The sequence below is a fragment of the Electrophorus electricus genome, chromosome 13, assembly GCF_013358815.1.
Source record: "Electrophorus electricus isolate fEleEle1 chromosome 13, fEleEle1.pri, whole genome shotgun sequence".
Classification (NCBI taxonomy): domain Eukaryota; kingdom Metazoa; phylum Chordata; class Actinopteri; order Gymnotiformes; family Gymnotidae; genus Electrophorus; species Electrophorus electricus.
In genome coordinates this window covers 9,935,571-9,961,882 of record NC_049547.1, presented here as the reverse complement: position 1 = coordinate 9,961,882, position 26,312 = coordinate 9,935,571, and the positions used below count along the sequence as shown (strand labels likewise).

The window sequence follows — 26,312 nt, the reverse complement described above, 5'->3', positions numbered from 1 at the left end:
AATACCCTTCTCCACCTTATAGCAGTGGTACCTGAGCTAAATAATTAGGAGGGCGGTCAAACTAACGTTTGACCAGACTACGCATAAGAGAATCTTGAGCAAAGTACTTACAAATAGGATTAGAACGTAAAACTAAGGTAAAATTAAGGTTAGTCTTTCGATGTAACAAAAGAATCAAACTACCAAGAAACAGCTTTTTCCCCTTCTTCGTGGCGTCATTGTGATGCCTAACAAGCCGTAGTTTGTGAGAAAACCGGAAGGATTACGGAGGAACCGAGAGAAGCAGATTGATAACATGGCGTTTGGAGACGCTTGGAAACAAATATCTTGGTTTTATTACCAGTACCTTCTTGTCACTGCGCTATACATGCTGGAGCCTTGGGAGCGGACCGTCTTCAGTATCCTTTTTAGAAATGGCTCTATTCGTATTGTTCATGATTCAAAATCGTTGCCAACGTTGCTTTTACCAGCTAGGTAAGCAACGTTAGCTATGTATCTATATAGCTAGCTATCGTACTGGATCACCGTACAAATGGGTAAAATTATTTACCTTATTCCAGCAACCTGATTTTATTAATTAACTTAGATTGCTTTAGATCTTTGATTCACCAAAACATTACATAATTTCCTGCCTCACAGCGCTAGGTAATGTTAGCTAACCTGGCAGAGTTCAGTTGAACGGCCTGTGTGGGGTGATTCGTTAGAAGGTGGTGTAGTTGGCTGGGGAACTTATAACGCTGTTTGGAGTGACTTGTGAAACTGGGCCACGCGTTAGTTCAATACGCTGCGATGAGGCTGAATGACGCCGTGAACGTTGCTTAAATTTTACGTCATGGCCTTTTACATTTTTTATTCCATGTGTCGATCACAACATTTCTGAACTGTCTTACGTCATTGCGCCAGCACGGAAGTAGGCGGAAGTGGTGTTCAGAGTAGGTTTGTTGAGAACTGACGCACAGTAATGGGCCCTTATTTTTACTTAAATCCCCCTAAGACCAGCGTAGTTAGTTACACCTTAACAGAAAATTAAAGTAAATCAAAGTGTCCTATAAACACCAACAAGTGTTTAACATACTTGTGCATGTTAAAAGATTAATCCTTTTCTTATATTATTCATTTTCTTATAAAATAGAAAATATAATTCAAAAACAGTTGAATTTAAAATTAAGTGATTCAAATTCAAGTCGTGTTTGTAGATATTTAGAAAATTTTATCTGTAAAGGATTTTGGTAAGGTGGTGTTTACACATATTTATCTAAAAGAAGTATGCACTTCATCTATGGTTGATATTTTTAATGTTACTAAAACAAGTTTACTCCAAATCATAGTAATACAGTAAATACTAAAGTGCCATGTTTGCTTAGGCCATTTGCTTAGGCCACAAATGCAGGTTGCAGTGACAGATATGTGTTTCTCAGATGCTCAAAGTTGTGACTGGGCTCATGGCAAACAATGATGCACATGTCGGGACTAGCAGTTTTTCTTTGATCTGGGTGCAAAGGATCAATGTTGTGGAAGACGGAAACATTTCCAGTGAGAGGATTTTGAGGCAGATAGCTTTTATTGAACTTAAGGATACAGAATGAGTTTTTATACAAAGTTAAATACAAAGGAAATTCAAGTAGCATTTGTCTGAAAAATAGGATTTGTGATTCTCCTTGTATGAGAGAGGTGAGGGGAAACTTAGCATTAGCACCTTTTTTCATGTCATAGACCAGAATGCAAACGCCTGTCACCACTGATCCAGGGGAGTACTGGCCAGCCAGTTGATCACTTGACTATTTGCTTTGCTTCTTCAAAAGCAGTGTGGCTTTCTTTTTGTTCTTTTTGTTTTGTTTTGCATTTCTGACAGCAAGTGTAATTTAGCTCATGTTCAGTAGTGCTTTCTCTGGAGGTTTCTTTAACATCATCTCAGATTCTCTCCTGGTCTCTGTAGCAGCAATGGCTGTCTACACTGGCTATGTGTTCATGCCCCAGCATATCATGGCCATCTTACACTACTTTGAAATGCTCTAATGACAGACTGCGGTGCTGATGCTTTTCAGGATGCCCATGGCTTCCCTCTGGTGGATGGAAAGAGACATTCTCACGCAAGACTGTTTAACCTTCGCCTTTAATCTGTGGAAACATGTACAGTTTGATGAGAAACAGGCCGAGGAATCCGATAGATAACTCCATCGTTGTCCTAATGTCTGTGGCTACGCAGAGCATATAAGTATGCAGTCTCTCAGCACATACTGCCCTGCTATTAAATAATGCGTCTTTTTGTATAATGTATAATGTTTTATAATGCTTCTGTTTCTGTTAATGGCAAATTTGAGATGGTAAATATTTTGTGATAATAAATGTGTATGTTTCATTGTATACATATTTACAATGTTTTGTAAAGATTTATTTCAGCTGATGGTAAAATGACTGTCACAGTGAAGCATTGTACAGAAACCTTTTTTCTTAGTCACCTCCTACATAACCCAATGCAGGAAGCTGCGTGTGCAGTAAATCTGATTTATTTTAAAGCTAATTGCGTCTCTCAGGTGGTAATTCTGTGTATTTAAAAACTACTTCATTAAATATTTTCTTCTCTGTATCATGTAGCCACCTTTCTTTTCTCTTATAGATTGCATTGCACAAGATTTGTCATAGGAAATGTGACATTTTTTATTTTACTGTTTTCACTGAATGCTTTATCCAGCATGCAATAGGAGTCATTTTGGAAATGTGCTCTTGATCTCTAAATCTCATCTTTTATACACACACAAAAAAAGCAACTTTCTTTAAAAAAAATTGGCTTGTGTCTGGGTACGACTTAAATTGATGGTCTGCCATTCGTCGAAGCTTAGATGATCATATGTATTGAAAGTTAAATGCATATACCTTATTGTTAAATTGTTACTTTTTAGTGCACTGTTCTAGCCTTGCTTGTAGCTTCCACTAAATAATGCCACATGCAAGGGAACAGACAGTGTTGGGGGCAGGTGGGGGCTGATTGGTGGGTGGAGGGAGTTGGTGTGGGTGGGACCAATGGGATGGTTCAAAGTTTATTCGTCACGTACATAGTCATACATGGTATAACTGACAGTGAAATGCTTTCTGTAACTGCTCTGCCCGTGGCTGAGGAGAGACGCAAGGAAATGGAATGCAGTTTAATGAATAAATACATATGTTATGATGAATGAAGAGGGGATGTATACTATGCATATATACAATCTACAATTTCCAGTTTTTTAGGATGTTATTGTGGACGTCATATGCAGAGTATGACAGTACTCTGTCCCTTACACATAGTGGGACAGTTACATAGGTGATCTTAAAAGGTAAATTCATACAAAGTGCAGTTTTGAGGTTCATTTTCCAAGCATGTAGACATTTAATTTTCTTCATAATTATAAGGCATGTGATAAGCTTTTGAACTAGTGGTATTTTAGTTTAGTATTTTAGCATGTTACTCATTTGTAGCTGAAAAGATTAGCAGCAGCAAAGAAACTTGGTGGTTTGGAATTTTTGCTTTCTTTTAGGCAATTATGTAAGTCTTGGGGAAAATAACAACTGTTTTAATGTCTAATGTGCCTGAAAAATCCAATTAACATGTAGAAATCTGTACATGTGCAGGCCTGCTGTTTGCACAATGTATTGTGGGTGGGTTCTTATATATCATCCAATGATATTCTGCCCAGTTCATCTTGTTGGTAGGGGCATGGAATGGAAATAGCAGCTGGTTACTGTTTAAACTACAGGATGAGGACGTTCTCACGTACATGCTCAAGGAGTGCCTAGAGTTCACACCTCATATACAGTGCAAATTGGATGTCCTGCCAACCTGGCCATAATAATAGAATGTCCTGGCAACTTTGTGATTATAATAAGATTCTGTGGGTTTAAGCTGCTGCCCGAAGGTGTTGGTAAACATGATCAGATCACTTTCTGTGGGCTGTCTTCTGGCACTATATATAGCAAATCAATATGAAGATGTCTTACCAGCTATGGCTAAACACAACTACTTAAAGGTCATAATGGCTACTAGTTTCATATTACATGTACATGTACTTCGTGGAACAGAACTTAAAATGTGACTGTTGATATTTGATTAGCAATGTATTCATCTTAATCACCCTAAAAATCCTGATATTTCATTATCAAACAATCTGTTTCTGAGAAGTACTTTTGAATTCACCCACACAATCTGCTATAAGTACATATACCCATAGTGGAAATCCTTCAAGGAAATGACCCAGTTCCTGTAAAATTAGTAACAGCTGAACATAGGAACTACTACGCTTACACACCGTACATATCAAACGAGTGTAATGATTACCATTAGTAATGGGGAAAAAAACAGCATGATGATAAATGTAAAAGATTCGGGAAAAAAAGCACTTGCCGAGGAGATTGTGCCAAACAAACAGTAATCCTGAGGAAACTATACCTTACTTCAGGGTGCATGATTGTCCTTAGAATGGTGTTGATATTAGGCTTAGAAAAACTTAAGTTCCAATGTACATAATAAAAGCAATATTCCACCATTCATTTAGGTTCAAGTAATTCATCCTAAGCACCAATTAAAAAAGATTTAATTATATATTTATGAAAAGATATTTATTCCTGAATTCATATTGGTTTATATTAAGCTAAAGTTGGGATGCATTAACTATTCCTTCTCTATTAAGAAAAAACAAGAGCATCCAAAAACGCTTTCCCTGCATCAAATATTTTAAACACAAACAAATGCACCAACTTAGGTGTAAACAAACACACTACCACAAAGTGGAGTCAAAAATAACTTTAAAGCCCAGCAAGCATAATGCCTCCTTTAATGGACTGACGCCTGGTTTCGTGTATGCAAATATTTTGAAAAGTTCGTGTAAAGCGCACGTTTCACACGACTGCGCACCTTTTGAATGATCTCTTATCTAACAGTTAGGCTATTGAGTACTTTTCAAGTTACTTCCCATGAATTTTATTTATGACTCAGTGGATTTATAAACTGACATAAGTAGGTTGTGCGACTTGAGCGCGGTCTATGTTTGCGCGTGATAAATTTGTGTTGTTCACGTAACGCACAAGGCGCACACATGAACTGAGAATGATAAGTGCGCGGTCGCTTACCGTATAGGCAAATGGCAGAACATCAGGAAAGTCTCTCGGAAGTTTTTTTCCCCGAAGACAATGCTAGAAATGATACTCAAGGGATGGTTATCGTTTCGACAGGTGGCGAGGGGACGGGGAAAGTGCAGCACAGGTACTCAGTAATGAGTGGCCGAAACAGCGAAAGCGCAGACCCACAGGACGGGGAGAACAGCGGTCTGCCGTGCCAGCTCAGGAAGCCACGCAGTAACCGACCCAAATCAAAAGAACACAAACGACTTAACACACACAAATTAGTCTTACAGTATATAGTCCCATGTATGAATTCATACGGCTTGTGTATCATAGACAACTTTCTGGGAAACAAGGTCGGAGACCGCATCCTGCAAGAAGTAAGATGCGTTCACGAAGGTGGGAAAATGCAAGATGGACAGCTAGCCTGCCAAAAACTGGACAAAAGTAAGGCTATTCGAGGAGATAAAATCGCCTGGGTAGACGGGACTGAAACCGGTTGTCACAACATAGGCTTTCTGTTGTCGAGAATGGACAAACTTATCACGTTCGCGGACGGCAAACTTGGGAGCTACAAAATTAGAGGGAGACACAAGGTCAGTATTCCATTATTTGTAACGGTAAAATAATAGACCGTAGTTAACTAAGCGCTTATGTTAAGCTTTATGTCAATTATCCTTGCATTAATACATTTTAGGCTTAACGTGTTAGCGATAAGTTACCCAAGTATGACCCCATACCATGGCACTTGATGAAACATTTACACCATTTATTTTTTGTTCTACATCATCTGACGTTGCGTGTTAAAGTGTACAATACGATGACGGGTGCTATAATGTTTCAGTGTACGGTAAACTGTCCTATTCATTAACTGTTATAGCGCTGGTGTTTTACATTCGGATATGCGCTTCCATTCGCGACATGAAACGACTGCAGAATCTCCACATTTCCGCTTTACGCGACTGCTGGGCTTCTGCTCGCGCGCCATGCGCGTGTTGGAACGGACGTGCTGCTCGAGCTAGCGTACATGCGGCCATCGCGCTCCTCAATGGCGGTTCAGACGCCTAACAGACCCCAATAAATGTGTATGTCCTAAAATCCCAAATGTCACCAAAAATCGAAAAACTACCGGTAATACTAGATTGAAATCAAATGCAAATACTCATATCTTAGGCTGAATAGGCATTAATAATACAATTCGCGAATATAATGATCACGTTTTGCTTCTTTGGTGAATCTGGTAGCCTGTGTACAAATTTGGTGTTTGTCAGTGCACGTTAATATTTTTGTCTTTGTGTGAACATATGAATACATTTTCGCTAAACACGTGTCAATAAGCCCCTCTCCCGACACAGTCAAACAAAGTGAATGGGTTTGCTGGGTCAATCCCGCCCCCTGAGCGCTACTACACAATCTGCACGTCCCACATGATCAGGCAGGTGTTTTTTTAAAATCCTGTTTCGTGAACCGTGGTCTGGAGCTGGATTAAAGCCAAATAAATAAGACGAACGTCGGTTACAACAGTTATTTTATGTTCTCTCTTCGTTGCTGACTTCGATGGATTTTCCAGCTCTTTGAGACTGAAACAGACTACGCGACTGCGAGCGTCGCTAAGCAGTTGTCTTTGGACGCCTTGGTAGCAAAATGCCTTTTCTTGAGCATCTGGAAGACTTGAAGTTAGAGCAGTTGGCACTGGAGCACATTGTGCCGGCTCTGTTAGATCAAGGTTTCTTCTACACGGATAATTTTCTGGGCGAAATAGTTGGCCACATGGTCTTGGCTCAGGTGAAACAAATGCACTGTTCAGGTGTTTTGAAAGATGGGCAACTTGCCGGTCGAGGTTCGGGAGTTTCCAAAAGACATATAAGGGGTGATAAGATAACGTGGGTTAGTGGAACCGAGAAGGACACAGAAGCGATCAACTTCTTGTTAAAACTAATTGACAAGCTTATATCTCTATGCGTTGGACGCCTTGGCAAAAACGTTATCCGCGACCGGTCAAAGGTAAGCGTCTCGTTGAAACCGTTGTCTATAAAAATGTATTTGGACAAATTATTATTGCTAGGATTACTACTAATAAACCCTGTTACTGCACTGTGCTGTAGACTGGAACAAAACTAGACGACAAATTCGACCCCAAATGTACCTGCCAAACGTTAGATATATTCATTGTGTGTTATGCTCCATAGTTGTCTGGGTCTCATAAACACCAACACGCCATGGAGCATAACACAAAATGTAGTATTATTTACTGCATGTTACAAACTTGCATGATTTCTGTGACTTCGGAATATATACATAAGTATTATGGTTCTGAACTAGAAAAATACCTTTGTTCACCTAGGTTGCTTATATTTAATTAAAATTGTAACTGTACTAAGTATTTCACAGCAAAGTGAAAATCATTGTGCTAATAATAACAAAGTGTAGGATATAACATTTTTTGGTCTTTTCATTTTTATTATATTGGAATGTCACATTTTGGATTCTTATCCCTTCATTTCAGGTGAGCATAACTATTAAAACACATAATTTTAGTTTAGTTTAGATTTTAGTTACATGCGCACATAACTACACTGATCCAAACAAGGTTGTTTCTTCTCTTGCTTTCTTCTGATGTCCTCATTATTGTTTAAGCAAGCACAACTCTCTTTTGTCTCTTATTTCCCAAGATACTCTAATTTCTTGATTGTGATTTTTTTTTTCTTCAAAATTCTAGATGGGTGTAAATTGAAAGGCAGGAAGAAAAGTAACTGGATGTCAGTAGATTAGAAACATGATAACGTCGTGGTGTATAAGAGATATGCAATACACAAGTCTGATTATTCTAACTTCATTCAGACCTCCTGAACAAAGGCTTGCCTAAAACTGTTCAGCAGAGATGGGAAGGAGGCTGCAGGTATGCCACTGATCCAACAGTACACATGGCTACATGTATGCCCACATGACAGGAAATGGTTTTAAAAACGTTTTCTTCATATTGACCTTCATCTATTCAGTCTCCGTATTTTGCAGATTTCTGTGAGCATGCAGTGTATAGAATTGAGTAGGGCACAGGAATTTTATAAACTGTGAATTCAACAAGATTTGCACTCTTGTTTTGCATGGAGGCTAATATGCCTGTATAAATTAATATAAATCTATTATCACAGTACAGAACTGCAATGTTTAACAGCATAGAAGCTGACATTTACTAGCTGCTGCTGTTATTTTTTTTGTTTGTTTTTTAAAGCGAGGAGTATGAGCCACAGCAAAGTAATACACCAAAAAACATAATTAACGCAAAGAAAGAAATCAACTAATGTAAATGATCGACTAAAAATAATTTGAAAATAGTCCATGACAACTAGGCAAATTAATGAAAACACTAGTAAAGTAACCCTACATGCAATTGGTGAGTTACTACCCACCCCTGCTATAAAAAAAAAAAAGAAAAGAAAAAAAAAAAAGTTGATCAGTATGTCACTAGACTGGTTTCTTTAAATTGGGCAAATAAATTAAAAGCAATGCTAAAATACTATAGATTTAACACATTTCTCATTGTCATCCTTAACGTGATTACACAAATGTGAAATATCTGATTTTTGCAGATATTGGTAAGCGTTAAAGTTTTTTGACTGGACTTATAATTTGCAGCTAATGTTGGTGTATGACGTGTCTCTTGCCAAATGGTTGAGTCACTGTCCTTCATCTCGGATGCTTAGTACAGTTACAGTAGCTATTTGTCATGGTGTGGTGCGGTAGTTGATGAATGTCAGATAGGCTGTCGGATCTGGCCATGAGAGAGTGCATAAAGAGTAGTACGTGACTCTCTCCACAGTTTCCACTTCACAGGAAGCCCAGCCAGGCAACAGGATGTGAGGAAGTGAGTCTTTCACATTAGTCAGCTGCAGAGTCACCTGTACCCTCTTCCCCCTTGTGAAATCTTGCACTGGCTTTGACCAAAAGCCATTTCTACCACCAGTGTAATGTCCTTCACAAAAGCACTTATCAGGTTAGTCTGGGGCAGAGGTAGTGAAAATATTGAAAACTATCCTGACTTCTGTGTTAGGCTCAAGAAAACATCACGTAGCTACAGTACTTTCACATAAAAGTTGTTTATGCTGATTACAGATCTGAAATCCACTTAGACAACTGGTAGGCTAATAAATGGAGGACAGCAAGTTGCAAAACTGACTGTGGACGTGAAACTGTGAATGTGGTTGATGGCTGACATGATGGGATCAGCACATTCTGGATAATAATTCTCATGCAAGCACCTTGTAAATGTGGGTGTATAGTTAAGTAAAGGGAAAAATTTAATTTTAGGGAAAGATTTCTACATTGGAATCAAAGAATGCACATAGCCTATAACTTTTATACATACATTATTTTTATATATATATATATATATATAAAATCCAGGAGTCCCTCAGCAAAGTAGCCTTGCAATAAAACAAACAAACAAAAAAAAAATCCAGACTTCTGAATGACGTAACGTTTCAGATAAAGAACATGTATTATTATTGGAGCAACTAATACAATAGTCCAAATGCAAGCTCAAATGAAAGATTCCATATTTTGTTATACACGAGTAGCCTAGCCTTTAATTTAGCTGGAATGCTGTGCATGAAAGTGGGCTGCGTGTACTTGCTATCTGACCCCTGAGGGAGGACGAAGAGAAGGGGGGGAGGGTTGGGGAGGGCTTTACTGTGTACTGGGTGTAGTATAGCTGCAGCCTCACGCTCAACACGTAGCACTACCATTAAACCTTCATGGTGTTGGCAGAAAGCCAACCCCCTCTCTCTCTCTCTCCCTCCCTCCCTCTCTCTCTCTCTCTCTCTCTCTCTCTTCACACACATTTCCCCTTTCCAGACTCCTCCATACATGTTTACAGTGCGCTATGACGGCAAACCTACGTATGTGCCCTTATCGCGAGAAAGGGACCATGATAAAAACTGCCGTGGAAATGTAAACATGAGCACCACTGAATTGAGTGGGGTCTGTCGGGACAATGATTAAGTGGGGGAAAAGGGTTAGATTTTGAAACATTTCATTTTTATGTTCAAGACATTATCAGAAGTTTGAGGGTATGTTTAGAATTGTTAAAATTTATAAATAACCGAATTTAACCATAGATTCAATGACGAGACTGTCTTATTTATTTTGCCTTTATACTTACGGTTTCTCATCAGCAGCTGAGTTCGAGCATGAGAGCAAGTCACGTCAAGAGTAACTACTATGATTTTAGTTACCGAACCAACACAGTAAACATGAACCTAGGTAGCTGCAGCTAACTAACCCTCTTCCAGTTAACTAATGCTCCAGCTATATGAATAGTGGCTGAATTTTTGTCAGAGTAATTGTGAGCAGTTGTATTTACTGCTTTACCCTCTGTGTTGACTACCACACGTTCCTCAGACTCGGTTAAGTAACTGAGTTCGCAATTAATGAATTACCCAAATATAAATAATTCCACAAACTCACAAAGTGTAACACATTCTACGAGCGGTTTCGTCTCGACGTGAATCATGTATGTTTGGCATTGGCGACGCAATTACAGCAAAACCTCCACCCGTGACATTAGGCTGCTTTCTTACCTCTCCCAACACTGACTGGATGACTCTGCAGAAGGGCCAGACTTAACTTATGGAAATATTATGTCCACCCAACCCATAAAATGTCGTCTAGACATTTGGCAATGGTAAAGGGACTGCAGAATTCATTCCCAGTTCTCTCAGGCAGACCTATTTTGTTTTATAATAGCTAGTCATGTAAACAGGAAGTTACAAGATAAAAAGCGCAAAAGTCAATCGCTTAAAATTGGTGTTCCTGAATGTCAATCTATATAGCCTATAAAAATCTTAAGTGTTGAATTACCTATTTCAGTTCTATAACGTCTTGGCTTAGACAGTGTCTATTACAAGTGGAACTAGTTTGTTAGAATTATTAGTACTATTTTCTACATTACAATGGTAAATTTGAAAGCTATGAAAAATCAGGCCAGTTGTCACTGTTTTATTATTATTATTATTATTATTATTATTATTAATACTACTACTACTACTACTACTACTAATAATAATAATAAATAAATAATAATGTTTGTAATTATTTTTGCAAAGGCAGATATTTGAAGTCAAGAAATGACATGTATTACAAAATATATTATAAATATATTGTAGAATCTCCATTTCTAAATTATTTATTCCCTTTTTTCCTTTCCAGACATTGTATATAGTTGTTTTCTACAAAACAGTGATAAGTGATGTGTATGACATAAATAGCCATCAATACACCAAGCGTGTATATCTATAATCTCTATAATATATAAATGTATTACATTTACTTCCATTATCAGGTTCATCAAAGGATAAGGAGTTAAGCACTGCCTTGTTATATTTCCTTCCGTTAATATAATGCACTTTAAATATTTGTCTGAACATGGGTCAAAATTTAGCATCCCCAAGGACAATGTCTTTAATTCACTGTAAAATTAATTTATACTTCCCTAGGCTCCATGGAATCTTAATACAGGACATTGCTAGAATACGTGCCAGTGATCAACCGGCCTCTCCCCCCCACATAGTCTGTGGTTTTCCCCTTACTGGTGTGTTTGGAGTAATAAAAGAAGCACACGTTACATTTCTAATCAACTTCTCCAAGACTGTGCATTAATACACTTCCATTGTAACTCATGGATCTTAAATCACATCTCATATGGAATAATACAATTACCTACTTCTTCCCATTTGTTTTTAATATATTGTTGTGCTTAGTTTCCATTAAACCCTTATACATCTTTGTGTTGAATAAGACCTGATTCTCAAGGTTCAACATTCCTCAGGGATTGAAAATCCTGCAGTTTCCATGAGGTTCAGAAAGCTGTTATTCCTCTTACCATCTCAATTTAAACCAGTTTATTGTGTATACACTCTGAATCATGAACACTCCATCTAATTATTCTTAACATGTTACTTAAATTCTATTCTTTTATAGCTTGATTCCATATCTTGAACTTGGTTTTAATCCATGGATTCTCTAGGATTTTAAGCCAAGTCATCATTTCCTATTTGTCCTGAATGGGAGTATTGTTCTATACTATACTGTGGCAATACATTCATCTTTATAGACTCAGCTCTAGAACCAACATGGAAAAAAGGGATTAGGCCCGTCTTTGAAGATCAACTTTTCCTGCCATGATAAGTGGTCCAGAATGAATATCCAAAATGTAGAAAAATCTTTAGGTAGATTAGTATAATTCCCAAATATGGCTACCTTTTATACACAAGCATATTGCTCAAAAATAAGAAAATGTCATCTGCATATAATGCAGTGCGCTTCAGCTTTTATATACATACCTTTTTATCAGTAACTATTGTTGTATCCCCTGAGCTGGAGGCTCAATATACAGTGTGAAAAGAGGAGACTAACAACAACCTTGTCTCGTTCCCCACTCAAATATCAGACAAATTTCTTTTTATTTTTATGTATGCGGCTGGTCGTAATATTTGGATAGCTTGGATATTTTAACTAAAATGTAAATTGAAAAACTTAAATATAATAAACTGAACTGTTTACTTAAGTTTTATGATATTATTCTAAGCTATTTAACTGATTAAAATACAAAAGTTCTTTGCTAAATAGGGCCTCAACTTTAAACATTGAATATGTGATATGTCGCTTTCTTTGCATTTTCAATCTAAACTATAATCAGTTTATGAAAAAATTCACTGGCGAGAATTTCAAAGTGTCTTTTTTTTTTTTCTCCCCCAAGAGTGTAATCTTTAAGTCCCAGTAACTAAGTAACTACTACAGGTCCTTTTTTTTTATTTTTTTTTATTTTATAAATGCAAAATCCCATTACACACACCCCATTTGCAATATAGTTAGGAATGGGTGAAGCGCAGTATTCTCTATTGTACTCTGCAGAGCATATTTGTTTTCCGGGTTTTATAATGGGATATGTATGGTATAACCAGCAGGGTATATTATCGCGTGCAAGCCTGCCTGCGGGGTCAGAGGGTGAGGTGGGGCCGGGATTGTGTGGAGAAGGACTATTTTACACACACCCCCCCCCTCGCTCCTTTGTGGCAGAGAGGTGTGGTGTTATGCTGTATACAGAATGCCTTGCAACGGACAAGTTTGTGGGGTCCAGCATGTGTCTAGATCGGTCTGCCAGGCCTTTAGAACTTTGCGCTGGGGTCCATATTGATTGATGGAAGTTTCCAACCAGTGACATAAACAGAGGAAGCCCAGCACATGTGGAGGTCTCCCGCTGATCTCCTTCCACTACCTACATGTTCCCTTTTCCTTCTACTGCTTTCTCCACTCCTTCCGTGTTCCTTTTCCCTGACGTTTTCCGTGCTGTGGCCAGAGGGATGGACAAAAAGAAGAAAAACGCAAAGCACCTACTTGGTTTTGTGCAACTCATCAAAATGTCAATGCTTTTTCAACACTAGAATGCTTTGGTACTACGGAGACTTTATTTTGATAAAGAATGTCTGTAGGTGTATCAAATTGCATGGGCTAATGTGACTCGGTTGGACAGAGGCTGGAAAGGAATACACATGTAGTCCTTTTGAAGCTTGACCGCCAAGATTGTTCACACCAGCAGCAATGTGGAGGGTTCACACTGCTGCACATGTGGTGCAATAAAGCCAAAAGTGTTGTTTAAAAAAACGAAACAAAAACGAGATCTGGTGATTTACACTTACAAGAGTTATAGCGACAACCACCCCAACCTCTACAAAGAACCAACAAGTCAGTTGCCAAGCCTGGGTGTCTATTGTAGATAGGCTGTTTTAGCATCCTGGTGAATTGTCTAATTTATTTTGGCAATTTATTACACAGGGATTGGTATTAAAAACACATTTACACCATAACCTCAAATTATGAATTGATACTATTTAAAGCAATCCAATCCATTGGTGAGAAATAAAATTTTTAGGGACTTTATTCCCATAGCTTTGCCACAGTTGGTGGTTAAGCCGGAAGCCAATGTATCTTAAGCTAAAACAATGTGCATTACACCCACTGGCAGCCTGTTTATCTGGATGATCAACATTTAAATGGGCTGCAACTGAGTGCCTCTGGTGCACACCTAACAAATGTGTTGTTTTGTTGCAGGCAATGGTAGCATGCTATCCAGGCAATGGGGCAGGTTATGTTAAACACGTAGATAACCCCAATGGAGATGGGCGGTGTGTCACCTGCATTTATTACCTCAACAAACACTGGAACGCTAAGGTATTTCAGGACCTATTTCTGGCCTATGTGGTAGGGCTGTGACGGTATGGATTTTTTCTTACCACGGCGAGAAAGCAACATTTTCACCGTGGTCTGACCAAAAAGACCAAAATTGTATGCAACTTGTAAATTAAATGAACTTTATTCTATTATTGAACTATAAATGCTTTAGGCACATTTACAGCCATAATAATGTTAATAACTAGGCTATGGCCTGATATTTGTTTTTTTTCATAGTGCATCAAAATCACAACATTAACTTTAAGTAATTTTTGTAGTTTTGCCTAGGAGTTGAGACTGAAAATAGCAAAGTGCAACATTAAAAGGAAACATGTATTAAATAGTTGGTACAGTAAGTGCTAGTTGCACAGCTATTGGGCCGCTTACTATAATAATGATGATGAATAATAACGGGCCTACTGCGGATCGAAGATGTTCGGGGAGAGAGAAAAGTTACAAAAAGCAAAACTTGATTTTGCACACACCAAACAATATGCCTGAAGCCACACAAATTAAGTTTAATTTAGTTTGGGTGACTCTGAACACAGTGTGTGAGAGAGAGAATAAATGTGTACGAGTTGCCATCACGTAACCGTGGGACTGGGGTAATGTGGTCATCATCATAGCCCTACCGTGTGGTCTTTTTTGTACATTACTGCACACAGCAGGCCTGCTGTGGATGATGATGATGCCATTTTTGATTTCCAGGAGCATGGTGGAGTTCTGCGCATATTTCCTGAAGGAAAGTCATATGTAGCTGATATCGAGCCCCTGTTTGATCGACTGCTGCTCTTCTGGTCCGACCGGAGGAATCCTCATGAAGTACAGCCGTCTTTTTCTACCAGGTGTGTGTGTGCGTGCACGTGCACAAAAGTATGCGGGTCTGTTGCAAGGTGAGGAGTGTTTATAAGCTGGAAAACAAACCGAAACTCTGTTGTGGTGTTGTAGGTATGCGATCACTGTGTGGTACTTCGACTCAGAGGAGAGAGCTGAAGCAAAAAGAAGATTCAGAGACTTGACGGGTTTGTTTAGCTTTTGCCAGTGGTACATCAAGTCTCTTCTTTGTTATTACAAAGGTCATTTAAGGGTCATTTTATTATGTTTTTTTTTTTTTTTTTTTTTTCCCAGCTTCTTCACAAGACAGCACCACGTCTTAGCTGAAGAGTTTCAGACGCAACTGCGTTCACTGAGTGGCCTGCGCCTGCGTGTGCGTGCACACGCATTTCGCGTTGTTTTGGCTCTTTGTGATGCTGCACTAAAGGTACCCCCTCTCCCTGTACAAACAAGCGTCCGTGGTGTTGGAAACTATAGCTCGGTGTATATTCTTTGCCTTGCTGCTCTGTGTATGCAGGAGAATGGCTACGTTTATACACAAGCATTTCAGCACAATTGAATTTATGTGGTGTTTGTGATGATGAGGATGGTTGAATAGATTCCTGGGGTAGGGGGTATGATATGAAAAAACATATGACCATTAAGTGTCATTGTACTGTTGTCATTTTATTTTTATTTCTTTGAGAAATGTTTGCTTCCGGAGCTTCTGTTTAATTATGTGAGAGTAGCTGCTTTCATATCTGTACTTTAAAGTGACTTTTTAATAAACTGGTTCAAACCCTAGTAGCACTATCACCTAATGATTTATGTGACCTGTGAAGCCCTTGGCACAAAGTTATAAGAAAAAAAACAAAACCAAACTGTAATACTTTTCAGTCTATAACATTCTATGTTCTACAACAGGTTCATTTTAATGGGCTTGCCTTGATGTACTTGTGTAATGGGTTTTAATAGTTTTGTGCTTTTTGTTTATCATTGTATAAGTGTGTTGTGGACATGCTCAGTTCACATGATCACTCAACTATATATTGGTAGAAGCCTGTTACTGTCATCTAGTAGCTTGTCTTGGTTTCAGAGGGTAATCATGAAGTGTGATTTTGATCATTTCAAAACCTCTTTCTTGTTCCTGAAATGATCTCTCTGGAATTGTCCTGAATTGAAGAAATTAAATTTAGAAAGACACACTGTGATTTTGCAACAACTAAATGGTGGATATCTATCAGATAATGAGAGACCACCATGATGTAGATGTCACTTGAATCTTTAGGATGGGATTAGTATTTAGTGAACTGAAAACTCTCGCTGAACTCCAGCAGTTTGGTTGACTCAGCGGTTGTGTAACCAGTGCCATCAGCACACTCTTCACAAATTGGCTCATTAATTGAGGATTTGTACAATGCACTTGACAAACAAAGCCTCTAGATAAGAATGTATATGAATATAATCAAAATGGTTTTAAAATCAGAGTGTGGCTTCGCCCCAAGGATTAGCCACATCTGCATTCCAGATATTGGTGTACTGTAGGTTAGGATACCAAGTAGCTTTTTTCCTCAATAGATGTGTAACAGCTTCACATGCGACTAGATTGTATATAATCTAGATGTGCTGATTGTCATTCAATCTTCTAATTTAAAGTTAATAACTACTTAATGTGTCCTTATTATTAGAGACTGTGTGCCCCTTCGCGTTTTGTTTTTGTTTAAAGTAAAGGGAAACATATTGGTCCATGTGTCCACTTGCATGCTGGTCAGCAACGCTGCTCATAGATGACGTAAGAATGCCTTCGTTCATGGCTTCGCCACGTTTGATTATCATTAGGGCAAGAAATTTTTGGTTTTCTATAATACTGTAGTCCACTGGTAAATGTAATGTGTTCATTATATTTGAAAAATAATGGGAAGCCTGATAAGATTATGTGCACACTAGGAATGATGACATTTACCAGGTTAAACCTGTTACTATCTAGACAAAATTGGTGGATAAGAACTCTAATGCCCTCTTGTAAATGGCAAATAAAGAATCCCACATGTTAATTGGCTGTTTGTGTGCTTCCTCTGCAGCTGGTGTCTTCGGCTTCCTGGGCACTCTTCCATATCCCTTTTTCTTTGCAGAGATGCGTTAGACGTTTGCTAGGTCCTACTTCTTCTAAAGCCGCCTTATGTATGCGGACCTACGTGTTCATCATGAGATTTATTATACCATTTCTCCATGTTGTGTATCTGCATCCTTTCTATGCTTTTCTCTTTATGTATTTCAAGTAAGGAATCTGCTTCTGAAATGCACAGAGTCTGCTCACACCATATGATGATAAAAGTGATTTATTTTTTTGTGTGTTGGGTTCATCAAAACCCCAGTCAGAACTAGAATGAACCTTGTCATGACCTCCGCAGTGGAACTGGCTAAGAGAGACGAGACCCGGGCCCTGGGTGGAAGCCCTTCCACACTATCTGATCAGTGTACCGAGTGATATTGGGGAAACAAACCATTCCATAGTGCATTTTGTAATCGCCCGTGTGTCAAAAGACCAATGTTCTTTTCTGTGATGATGGCAGTTTGTTCGTCTGCATACCCAGTATGCTCAGTATCTCGCGCTTCTCAGCGGGGTGTAAACACTACTCTGTAAAGACTGCAGTGTGCGTGCACAGTAGAGAGTGCAAGCTTCCTCCCCCCAACCTGAAACTGCTTGTTATGTGCTGCTTACAAGCTGTGTGCACCCAGTAAACCGATGCTTTCCCCATTGGGCCTTGTGCAAGCTCGATCGATTGTCATGTAAATATGTGACTGAGGTCAGAGATCGGCTGCTTGTCTAAGAAGGGTTACGGGGGCCTGTTTGCTCGTCAACTTTGGTGAATGGTGAAGGAGATGGTAAATGCCGTAAATGTCTTTCCTGAGCGCACTCAAATGAATGTGTATTTGTTCTGTTTACTTCCTGTTTGTGTTTGCAAGTTCAGCACCTGTACTGTCCAAAAGTGCCTCTAACCTCCGTCATTACTGGAGATGTGTTTAACTTTTTAGTTAGTTAAACACATCTTGTCAAAGGCCAAAGTTGTCACCTTGCCCTGCACTGGTTGTAGAACTACTCCTTGTTTGTCTCTCCCTCACAACTGCCCCTGTTGTCTGACTGTTCCACACCTGTCCTGTTCATCTTTGCACTGACCATCCCTTGACCAGTGGCAGGAATCTAGTCATTACCGCATATTGTGCATGTCCGTCTGCCATTTTCACCTTGGTTGTGCCCCATGTTAAACCAAAGCTCTCTGTGTTGACCTTGGACACAGGTTTTGTGCACCGCCAATCAGTAGGGGGACCTGATGGTGGACTGCACTGGGCTAAACTGGACTGGAAGCACAGTGTCAGACCTCTTTTTCCTCTCTTGTACTCCTCTAGAACGGTGTTGATCTGAGGGGGGTTGTGGGAAACGGTTACGCAGGACTGCTCCTGCTTTAGACGCAGCATTCACCTCCACTGTAGCGAACCCAACAGTACCGTCTACCACGTGTGTTCACTGGGTTCAGAAACGGTGGCTATTTGCATGCTTGGGGATCCAGTGATTAACCTTGAGCAGTTACCAGGAACAAAAAGAGAGAGGTGGACGTGCGTAGGGTAAACAAGAATTACTGGTAATCACCGGAGATGGCTGACAATTATAGGAAACTTCGAGAAGCTATTTATTTAATTATATGCGCGCTACCAGCATGTTTACACGTATTACTCTTATGAACCATGCCAGAGGTCTGCTAGGATCTATTTATTGCTTAAGCACCCCCTCTAGTGGTCATTTGTTTGTTGATCGTAACTAGCCTTTTGCTGCTGAAATGCCAGTGTACATAGTCACAATCATTCTGCCAAAAATTGTAAAACATAGTCATGTAAAACAGTAGGTATGACCTGCATAGAACATGCATGGGGCACGTTGATCCAGACACGACTGAACCAGTTCTTGTCCTAAAGTTGTTCTGTTTAGAATACCGCAAGGCAATTGAGGTATGAGCTGTGAGATCAAGATGCTTACTACTATAGATGAGTACCAGTCCTTTTACCTTGTAACGTTGTAATGTTTTTACTAAGCCATACAAAATTCACAGTAGAGCGATTTCTCACAAGACCACTAGATGTCACTCTTGCCACACATTAAATGACACAGATTTATTATCTCGCGAAATGGAAACGCATCATCTCAGCGGCACAAGTTTCTTAGTTCAAAGCGTTCCCTATGTCTAGTCACCGGAACTTAAGTACTTTAAAAAATAAATTCGTTATCTGTTTCTGCTTCAGGGATTATGTACTCTTTTAATAACTCTGATATTCCTGAATGGATTCAAACTGTAATGTGTTTAGTGCTTAATCTGCCCTGTTGATCTAACACATCTAACATTCCTATTTTAAAGAATAGAATGCAGTAAAGGGACTGCAGTGAAATAATATAACACGGGGCAATAAAAGATGATAAGAAATATTCAAGCAATAAGTTCCTACAGTCTAAATATTATAATTTTTTTTTTCATTTTTTTGAATGGTACTGTAATTTTTATATATATATATATATATAGCATTTTTAAAAAATGTCAGCGATCTACTATAATTTGACATGATTTTTTTTAAATGAAAATAGGCTTTTTTTTTTTTTTTTTTTTTTTTTTTTTTTTTACATATTTTGCTTAAACCCTTAATTTTTTATTCTTATATTAAAAAGGCCTAATCATAAGTATCAGCTGTCTGTTATCATGTATATTCAACAAACACGTATTTAAACAGAATCACTATTTGTGTAAAACTAAACTATGTAAAGATTCTACGTGCCATGAGTTAGTAAGAGTGAACTCTCTCTCATGTATTCTCCAGGTGCTGTGTACCTGCAGATGTGCACACACCTAATGAGATACTATATGAATTCACAGTACGATTCCCAATAAGGACAGTATGGGGAGATGGACAGCTCGTGGTCATTAGGGAGGTTTCAGGTCTAGCCTTCTTCTCTGCCTCTCTCCTGTGATCTATCATTCATGGCCTTCATTTAAAATTGCGTAAAATATTTAAAGTTGGCTGGAGTTTTTTGCTGGGCTTTGGCTGTGACCTCCCCTCAGTGCCTGCAGTTGGGGGCGGGGCAGAGAGACCCACAGAGAGACACAGGTGGAGAGAGATGATGGAGAAAGAGGGTGAGTAAGAGCGAGGGAGCTGTGCGGCTTTGAAGGCCACTGCGCCGCGTTCTGAACAGCAGCAGCAGAGCCGTCCTAGTTCCACCTGAAGCCCAGTGGCACCAGAAGAACTGTGCCTGTTTTCACCTCCGCACACGCTCCTCCAGCACACCACTGAAACGCACGCGAAAATAAAACACTTTTAAGAAGACGTTCGTTTTTTTTCCCCATTTATTCAGTGTCTCTGTTGGAGTTACAGTGAGATCAGTATAGCAGATGACACAGAGGGTGCAGCTTGCTTTACCCGCTAACTGAAAACCCAGAGAAGAGACTGGGAGGTACGAGAGAGCATCGAATATACCCGTCAGCTCCTGTTCAACAGAAAGGACATGTACTGGACCCCTGCCCACTGCTCCGCTCGGCGCAGGCATACGAATAGCATGACTGTCCCACACCCAGCAAGGGTGGGGGGCAGAATGGACAGTCCCGGACCCAGTGAGCGAAGGGGCAGCCTACTGCGGGGGGGACAGTGGTTGCATGTGGCGCGACTGCGGCGTGACCCCCCCGAGAGTCGTGAAACCAACGACGAGTGACGCAAACAGCGCACACGTCAACTGCTTGTCTCATAAGAAGGAAAAAAAAAAAAAAGTCCAGAATAAATAACAACAGAAATAAACGAGGATACAAATAAAGGAGGAAAATCAGTGATGTGTGGTGTTTACTGGAGATGAACGGAAAGGAAAAGAAATGATGCCAGATTGTAACGAATCCAAGAGAAGTTTATTATGAAAATGACACCTGTAAGATGGTAAAGAACCGTGTTACAGAAAGACAACCATGTATGACGTTTGCTTAAACTGATGAAAACCTACAAAAGTATAAAATAACCCTGTTGTAAAATGAAGTATGTACATTTCTGAATTGCAGCATTATTCATGGTAAATGAAAAAAAAAAGAAAAAAGATGTTTTTCAAAAAATAAGCCAGGCACTCAGTTAGCTTCAGTTAGTAACGTTTTTTTTTTTTTTTTGGAAAAAATAAAAAATAAAAACAACTTAAAACAAACGAAAGAAAAACAAAATAAAAATGTACCATAGTTTTCTCTTTTTAATATTTTAATTTGTTTGTATTTAGAATTTATAACACTGTTAACACTGATACTAAGAGAACCTCTTTCTCCCGTATTTAGCTACTTGGCACCAAGTTCCTCATAAAAGAATCTGTATAATTGTACAAGAAATAGTTAAAAACACAGACACAGTTTTCACAGGTAATGAAGTGATTTTTCATATTGTAATTTTAAACACTATTTATCTGACAGCAGCTGAGATTAGTTTAAGATTAAATCACCAGCACTCATTTTGACACAACACAGAAACATTGAGACAGCTCGCCCGGCTGGTCTGCTTGTAACATATGGGTGTATTTCCTGGTTCACAGTGTCTGTTTCTGAGCTGCCCCCCCCCCCCCCCCCCATTTCACCAGCGTGGAAAACACCGAAGTCCCACTAACCTCCGACAGTGACACCAAGCTCTCCTGCAACTTCAACAACAACAAGCTCGTTTAAAAACACCAACATCATGACCTGGGTTTAAGTTACATCACATCACAGAAACCACAGACAGGAGTTTCCTGATTTTCGGGAGTCGCCCGATTCTGTAAAAAGACACCAGGCTTCCCTTCCTCATTGCAGGACAGACTAAAAAACACTGAACTCTAACAAAGCTCCTGGACCGAACGAAACGGAGTAAAACCAAACAATTAACTTAGTAAACATGCATTTCCAAAACACCTATAAAAATAGATTTTATAGTGCGAAATTTTTGTCATCTCTTTAGAAATCTTTAAAATCGTTTATTGTCCTGAAATACTGCCATGATCATTTTAGTTTATTACCTGTGAGTTGCAGGGTCCTTGAAGTCAACAGGTTGGTGGAAACCAATGAAATACACCCAATGCACGTGAGAAGCTCAAGGGACTCTGGGAATGTTTCACAACTTGGGCTTTTGAGGTTCCAGTTCAGACTTTAGGTCTAAATGCTACTGCAGTTTTAATCCTCATCTGTTTTGAGCTGGAAACAGCAATCCCAGAATTCCTCAGTGGCAAAAAAATGGCTCCTTAAACCTTTGAGCTAGTTAAGAGTCTTTTATCTCTGAGAAAAAGAGAGAGGTCTGTAGACTACACGACAGCAAAGCAACAGCAGGAACAGAAAAGTAACACAGACAGAAAGGAAGCAGCATAAAGGTGACACTACACTGGAAGGCCACCACACAAAAACCCACTAACCTCCACTGGTTCACTAAGACTGTAGGGGACTAGGAGGGGGAACTAGGGTCTCCCTGCCCAAGCCCAAACTAGCACAGAGAGGACAAAGGACGAAACAGCTACATCAGCTTGGTATATACTGCATATAGTAACACACACTGAAATCGCTATGGAGAGTGACAGCCAATGACACTTACACATTGTACACGTTTACGGTTATCACGCTTGGTAATAGATGACGTGATGAATGGCTGCCAAAAGACGAACGTTTTCTTCTGTTTTATTACTTTTCTTTCATTCTTTTTTTTTTCTTTTTCAAATGATAATTCACAGTGTTTTTAACATCAAACTGTGACAGTAATTTTTTTTTTTTTGGCAACAGTGGGGGGGAAAAAAAATTAGGAATGTGATTTTTCAAAACACATTTTTGATTGAAAATGCATGTCCTTATTACAATCTCCTTGATATGTGGTTTTCAGAGTCCATGAAGGATATAGGTAAACTGATTTTGTGGTATTGATGATAAAAGTTACCAGGCTTCCAATGAAAAGAGGGAGTAGGGGAAAAAACCTCTGACCAGAGTCTGTTAGAGTTTCACATTCATCTTCAAGTTTATGATGCAAAAATTAGCCTCAGTTACACTGAGAGAAAAAAAGTGATTCACTTAAAAGGTAGAAACAGAATCAGCTTGCTCCAGATGCCTTTCCTGGCCCAATCAGATCAAGCCACCATAAGAGCCTTCGCCAATCTCTGGCCCAATCAGATCGTGCCACCCCAAGAGCCTTCGCTACTCTCTGGCCCAATCGGATTAAGCCGTCATAAGGGCCTCTTCCACTTTCTGCAGTGGATGAACCCAGAGAAAAATAAAGTTGTCTGTTAGAGGTTGGACTTTTCAGTAGAAAATCTCTCAAGTTGTCATTCGTGCTGAGCTCTGGAACAGTACCTACATCAGCCAGCTGAGTGAGGGTTAGTTGATGATAGCACCATGGATTTGGAAAAAGATGGAGCTGGAGGAATCTCACACTGACATGTTCCAAAGTCCTGGGAGTGCGTAGTGACATTCTGTTCACAGGTCAATACCCGGCTAAATTGCTTATTTTTTAAATGCATGATTTGTAAGTTAAATCTGAGCTATAAAAAAACGAAGAAAAAGCCTTATTTCTAAAATACTATTCCCTCATTAAGAAAGAACCCTAAACCCCTTTCATTTAAGTCAAACAGGGTAACATCCTTTTGTCAGCGTCAAACTTGATCACATCAAGATAAAAATGAGAACAGTTTCTTTTCATGTCAATCTCCTTTTTGAATTGCCTTTAAGTCAAAAAAGTACACCTTGCTTTACCACAGAGAAACCACACACCACGGCACTGTGACTTCTCTGTGGCCAAAGAAAACTCTCTGAGCCTGTTTAGTTTGTTCAGAGAAAATGTCACTGACAACCAGAGAAAGAATAAAGAGAACGAGGAAGGAGAGGACGCAAGAGAAAAGAGAGATAGAACGATACAGGAAGAGAAACCATTCATTTCAGTTACACAAGCTCAATTGCTTGGAATTCAAAGTGCTAGAACATTCCATTTTATCCCCCCAACTTGAAACACAGTCTTATGCCTCTACAGATTCATTTGAACACAGTTGAAGTCGAACACAGTAATATGGTCTTGGTGGTTTGTTTCAATCCTCCTTGCGCTCCAGAGCCTGTGTCGTGTGGATGCCATTGCTATAGACTGGGAATGGAAGCGTGGAGAAGAGTCCCTCTGCCGTGGTGAAGACGTTGGAGGTGGGCATCTGAGTGAGCCCCGCCCCGCTGACCGCACCCCCAAACGGGCCGGACATGTTGAGCCGGTGCACGTGATGGTACAGCATCTCCATGGGCGTCTTGGGGTCGATGCCGAACCCAGGCCCGTTGACGTCCACAAAATTGACGGCGGCATGGGCGTTGGGCAGTAGGTTGCCCTGCATGGCCAGGGTGACATCTGCAGGGGCATATCGGATGGTGCCAGTGGTGTAGACGCGCGGGGCGGCCGTGCTGGTGGCCGCGAGCGTGCCCGTGACCCGGTGCACCAGCGGGAGTACCATGTTCCCCGCCTGCAGCCGCTGGAGGGCCTCCAGATCGCTACTGTAGAGGAGGGGCCCCTGTGAGGTGGGCGTGGCCTGCTGCTTGTCCCGCGGCGAGGCCGAAAGAGGTGGGGAGAGGGGGTCGGATGCAGACGAATTGGAGTGCGGGGCCAGGCCGGCAGAGGCGGGGCCAGAGGCTGAGGTGGGGGCGCTGTTGCTGCTACTGCTGCTGCTGCTATTTGTGAAGTTGGGCTTCCTGCCATTGGCCCCGCTCTCTGTGCCGGGCGGAGTCAGGACAGAGTCCGGGATGGCTACCTGGGGGGAGGGGAAGGCATCGTGGGAGGCTGGAGGCTTCGTCATGCTATAGGGTGACTCATTGCGGGAGATCTCCCGGTTGGGTGGGTAGTTCCAGATGCTGCTGTCGTTGTCGAAGTTGATGGGTTCGGCCATCTCCGTTTTGATCTTGAGCACGGAGGCGGTGGTGGGCGAGGGGGGGGGCAACAGGGGAGGCTGCTCGCTCAGCGGGGGCTCCAGACTGCCGGGGCTCGGGGTGGTTGCCGTTGCCGAGGGAGACAGCCGCAGCCGCTGATGTCCCACCTCCCACTTCTGTTTTTTCCTCCTTTTCTTCCTCTTCTGGTGCTTGCTGGCCGCCGGGCCGCTCAGCTCCCCTCCGCTGTTACAGTCCCTCATGCCGCTGTCGTTTTCCTCCTCTTCCTCCTCCTCCTCCTCGTCCTCCTCTTCCTCCTCGGAGGAAGACGCGGGCGAAGCCCGCAGCTCGGCCACCTCGCCGTCACCGTAGCGCTCCACTTTGACGTGCAGGCCACCCAGCTGGGCCAGACGCTCCTGCTTGAGCTCGGGCTCGCAGTCCGAGGGCTCCAGGCTGTCGTCGCTGTCCTGGCTCTCCGCGTTGCTGGAGCTGTCTCCCTCCTCCTGCCTCCTCATCTCCTGCTCCGACGGCCGGCCCGCGGGCTTCTTGCTGTCCGACTCTGGGTCCTCGCTGTTCTCTGAGGACTGATTCCCCTTCCCGTCCGACTTGGAGTTGTCATTGTCTTCTGGAAGAGAAGTGGGAGAGCTGATGAGCAGGATTAAGGTGGCCTAAAGTCATTTGGCTTTGGCTTGTGTTATGGCAAACATACATAAATAGGGATGAACACAAAATATTTACATATGAAAACTTTTTGGCAAACATTTAAAAATTTGCAGAAAATTTTCACTGTGGATATCAATAGGGTAATTTTTTTTTAAATGATACGGCACAGATGCAGATGGTTATAGATCTGTTGATGAGGGAGGAATCTTCATCACAGATGTTATATTTGCAGATGGTTTGGGAAACACAGGCTGTCAGCTCTGTGGTGCAGTACTTTTAGCAGAAGTTGCAGTCATCACTCGGTGACTAATCGTCTAACACCGCTATAGACAAGGGAGTTGTGCAAATTGCTCTACTCTAATTTAGGTCAGGTTCCTTGGTCCATGCATAACCACAGCAGTACACAGAAGTTTACAAATGACTAGATTGTTATCCCACACTGACTTATTGAAAACATGTCACCTCCATTACTGTTACAAGAGGATTAATTATCCCCCAAAGTAATAGCTTTTATCTTCTGTTTTCATCTGTTTCTTTTTTTTCCCCTCATGGATCTGGTGCACACCCTCATCAGTGTTTTAGTTACATTAGTAATAAGAGGAAGACATTGTT

The 26,312-nt window shown here is 40.6% G+C and overlaps 3 protein-coding genes across 8 annotated transcripts in view; 2 read left to right on the top strand and 1 right to left on the bottom strand.

Annotated features, from left to right (window-relative positions):
• On the top strand, positions 1 to 2,587 carry sptssa (serine palmitoyltransferase, small subunit A). Its single transcript, XM_027013166.2, has 2 exons — positions 1 to 398; positions 1,916 to 2,587. Exons 1-2 carry the CDS (start codon positions 296 to 298, stop codon positions 2,014 to 2,016), a joined length of 204 nt encoding a protein of 67 aa, XP_026868967.1. The 5' UTR covers positions 1 to 295; the 3' UTR covers positions 2,017 to 2,587.
• A 2,284-nt stretch (positions 2,588 to 4,871) lies between these two features.
• On the top strand, positions 4,872 to 17,189 carry egln3 (egl-9 family hypoxia-inducible factor 3). 3 transcript variants are annotated; one of them, XM_027013208.2, is made up of 5 exons: positions 4,873 to 5,690; positions 14,203 to 14,322; positions 15,031 to 15,167; positions 15,271 to 15,344; positions 15,451 to 17,189. In XM_027013208.2, exons 1-5 carry the CDS (start codon positions 5,115 to 5,117, stop codon positions 15,477 to 15,479), a joined length of 936 nt encoding a protein of 311 aa, XP_026869009.1. In that variant the 5' UTR covers positions 4,873 to 5,114; the 3' UTR covers positions 15,480 to 17,189. The 3 variants fall into 3 exon arrangements, with proteins under 3 accessions (XP_026869010.1, XP_026869009.1, XP_026869011.1); XM_027013210.2 differs by lacking the exon at positions 4,873 to 5,690 and adding an exon at positions 5,922 to 7,098; XM_027013209.2 differs by lacking the exon at positions 14,203 to 14,322 and having other exon boundaries at positions 4,872 to 5,690.
• A 4,578-nt stretch (positions 17,190 to 21,767) lies between these two features.
• The window catches only part of LOC113579355 (neuronal PAS domain-containing protein 3), a 219,504-nt gene continuing 214,959 nt past the window's right edge, over positions 21,768 to 26,312 (bottom strand). For all 4 annotated transcript variants that reach the window (XM_027013213.2, XM_027013212.2, XM_027013214.2 and 1 more), the window contains one exon: positions 21,768 to 25,662. In XM_027013213.2, coding sequence (XP_026869014.2) covers positions 24,227 to 25,662 — 1,436 coding nt within the window. In that variant the 3' untranslated portion in view covers positions 21,768 to 24,226. The remainder of the gene's footprint in view (positions 25,663 to 26,312) is intronic.

Coding starts and splice junctions, on each gene's coding strand:
- egln3 (XM_027013208.2), top strand. CDS start 5,115: ATGGCAGAACATCAGGAAAGTCTCTCGGAAGTTTTTTTCCCCGAAGAC. Junction 5,691..14,202: donor AAATTAGAGGGAGACACAAG/GTCAGTATTCCA, acceptor GTTTTGTTGCAG/GCAATGGTAGCATGCTATCC. Junction 15,168..15,270: donor CAGCCGTCTTTTTCTACCAG/GTGTGTGTGTGC, acceptor GTGGTGTTGTAG/GTATGCGATCACTGTGTGGT.
- sptssa (XM_027013166.2), top strand. CDS start 296: ATGGCGTTTGGAGACGCTTGGAAACAAATATCTTGGTTTTATTACCAG. Junction 399..1,915: donor TTGGGAGCGGACCGTCTTCA/GTATCCTTTTTA, acceptor ACATCATCTCAG/ATTCTCTCCTGGTCTCTGTA.